The following is a 2,609-nucleotide window of genomic DNA, read 5'->3' on the forward strand; positions in this document are numbered from 1 at the left end:
CACTTTACGTGAGAATTGCTAAAATCGACTCACCTCACGTCACTCGACTCGTAGAATAAGCCCAACTACTAGTTATGAATATTTGTTCATGCTAACAAAATAGATGAAATCCGGGAATTGATTAGATTGTTATAGGGGAACTTTTCGGCACTTCATCCCATAGCTCACATGCTCATCTCTTAAAAAACTAAGCAATGAAAGGAGTTCGATTTGTTTCGTATTTTTGTGATTTTTTCAGCAGTGAACACGCATGTTAGTAAAAAAAGCGACGAGACTGGTGCTGTATTTCTTTGTTTTGGGATGCGACAAATATATGTTCAGTGAGATGGTTAACGGAACCCTATACCAAATTCGAAATCAATTCACAGATCCGGACGCTCCACTGATTAGGGTGACCCCACAGTCCCCTAATTTCTACGGCAAAATTCAACTTTTATTGCGACCAGAAAACAAGCATTTTCAATATGTACATAATTATTAACTACGCCTAGTCATACCTTATTTAGCAACTTTATTAAACTGTATTTGCTGGCTTAAATATCACATAGGTAAAATAAATTTGGACTCTTCAGTCAGGGTGCAAATCAGTGCAGCTGTGCAATTGGACCAGAGATGAGAGATCCCTGCAACCTTATATAACACCACCGTGAAGGAAATAAATTGCCAGACAGTATCAGTTCAGTCATAGTTCAAGTTCCGCATATTCTGCAGTAGCAAAAACGTCGATAGCGGAAAGGCAATTCTTTGCTATTTCTGCTTTTTCGATTCATCGCCCTTGTTTACCAGATCGGTAACGATGTTGTCCAGTTTGTTACTGAATGCCTCAAAGGCAAACCGCTGCTGTACACGCTTGCGGCCCATTTCACCCATTCGTTCACAATTACGGTCATCTTTGACACACTTGGCCATAGCTGCAGCAAAGCTGGTGGGTTGTGGATCACAAAGGAATCCGGTTTGATCATGAATAATTGTTTCCGTTGGACCGCCACTGTTGGCTGCAATGACCGGCTTGGCAAGATACATGCCCTCAAGAGGAACTATGCCAAAGTGCTCGTTCTCCGGAGTATAAACTAGAACCTGGGTGCGTTGAAGTAGGAAGAGCTTCTCTCGATCGCTCGGCGAACGGAGGAGTTTTATCTTAGTACGAAGGCCCATATCTTCGGCTAGATCTTCCAACTCGTCAAAATGTTCCACGTTCTCCAGTACGCGATCATCGTATCCTCCGGCCATTATGAGTAATAGTTTATTCCATTCATGTGGCGACACATGTTCTTGTAACTTCTTGAAAGCATGAAGAGCGAGGGGAAGATTCTTTTTCCTTTCATAACGGTTTATGGAAAGAAACACAAAAGACCCTGGAGGAATACCGGAAATTTGATCTTTTTCTTGTACAATCGTTTCATCAAAATATTTGGTATTCAAGGATGGATAAAGAATGTCCGGATCAACGGATATACGTTTGAACGTCTCCTTAAATACACGACTAGTAAACTTGCTATTCACCAGTATTCCATCTGCCTGTCCAGTTGTGACTTCCTCTAGGAAATTCAAAGGCATCCGGTAGTATTTCTTTAGCAGGTTACCCGGCTTGGAAAGCAATTGATCCGGGTAATGGCAATAGAACAAAATCTTCGGGTTTGGGCGTGCCAGTCGCATAATGGGGATGCCTAGCGAAATCAGGTCGCAGAACACCACATCGTATCGTTCCTTTTTTGCTAAGAAAAAGGTAAAGTAGAATGCCGCATATACCATCCTGACGTAAGCACAAACTGCGTAACATTTGCCAAAAATATCCCTCGGAATCCAATCACCCACGGTTGTGACCGCTAGCTTACCATCCTTTGTTTCTTCAAAACAATGTTCCGGATCATAATGGTTAGTCAGGAAGCTGACCGTATGACCTTTATTTTGTAGGGCAAGTGCCGCGTCAACTACCAGCCGCTCTGCACCACCGATTCCCAGATCCGGATGAACAAAAAGAATGCGAACCATACCTACAAAATATAGATTGATAAAATTTATTTAAGATATAATCTTCTCATTACAGTAATAAAAACAACAAGTACTCAAACCTTTTTGTGATTTTTCACCCAATATGGAAAACCTCAACAAAAAATCCAAAATACAGAGATGATTTCTTGAGAAGGTAGTGACCGAGAGTTCATAAATAAATACGTGCACTGAAATAAATCTATTACGATTATCCATAAGAAATATCTAATAAGTTCAACGTGTTGCTCAACACGTAACCATTATATGAATTCCTAAAAGTACTACGTGTAAAAGTAATCATATTCATAAGTGCAAATATGAATAATAATGATAACAGTTCATATTGAATGTATGTGCTCTTTACATGTTTGATGTATATGCTGTGCACATAACTCCGACCGATCGGCCTTGTTGGCGTGCAGTTAGCGGTGCTAGTGGTATTGTGCAATGGCGAATCAGCAGAAACCAGTTTCGAAATTTCCGCTCAGTAATCTTGATGGTAAGTATAGCAAATATTTCCTTAACTTTTGAATTGAATAAATAATTGAGTAAACCGAAATGACATTATTTTTTTGTGTATAGCGAATAAATCATCATCAACGCTTGGACTCCTGCTG

At 40.1% G+C, this 2,609-nt stretch overlaps 1 protein-coding gene across 2 annotated transcripts; it reads right to left on the reverse strand.

The window, feature by feature from the left end:
• Nucleotides 1-257: 257 nt before the first annotated feature.
• LOC134226890 (alpha-1,3/1,6-mannosyltransferase ALG2) lies at nucleotides 258-2,197 on the reverse strand. Of its 2 annotated transcripts, XM_062707970.1 has the most exons (3): nucleotides 2,073-2,197; nucleotides 1,836-1,994; nucleotides 258-1,715 (listed from the first exon to the last, which is right to left on the reverse strand). In XM_062707970.1, the coding sequence occupies exons 2-3, from the start codon at nucleotides 1,990-1,992 to the stop codon at nucleotides 748-750; spliced, it is 1,125 nt and encodes a 374-aa protein (XP_062563954.1). In that variant the 5' UTR covers nucleotides 1,993-1,994; nucleotides 2,073-2,197; the 3' UTR covers nucleotides 258-747. The 2 variants fall into 2 exon arrangements, with proteins under 2 accessions (XP_062563954.1, XP_062563953.1); XM_062707969.1 differs by having other exon boundaries at nucleotides 258-1,994; nucleotides 2,073-2,196.
• Between the last annotated feature and the right edge of the window lie 412 nt (nucleotides 2,198-2,609).

Source organism: Armigeres subalbatus, chromosome 3 (assembly GCF_024139115.2).
Source record: "Armigeres subalbatus isolate Guangzhou_Male chromosome 3, GZ_Asu_2, whole genome shotgun sequence".
Classification (NCBI taxonomy): domain Eukaryota; kingdom Metazoa; phylum Arthropoda; class Insecta; order Diptera; family Culicidae; genus Armigeres; species Armigeres subalbatus.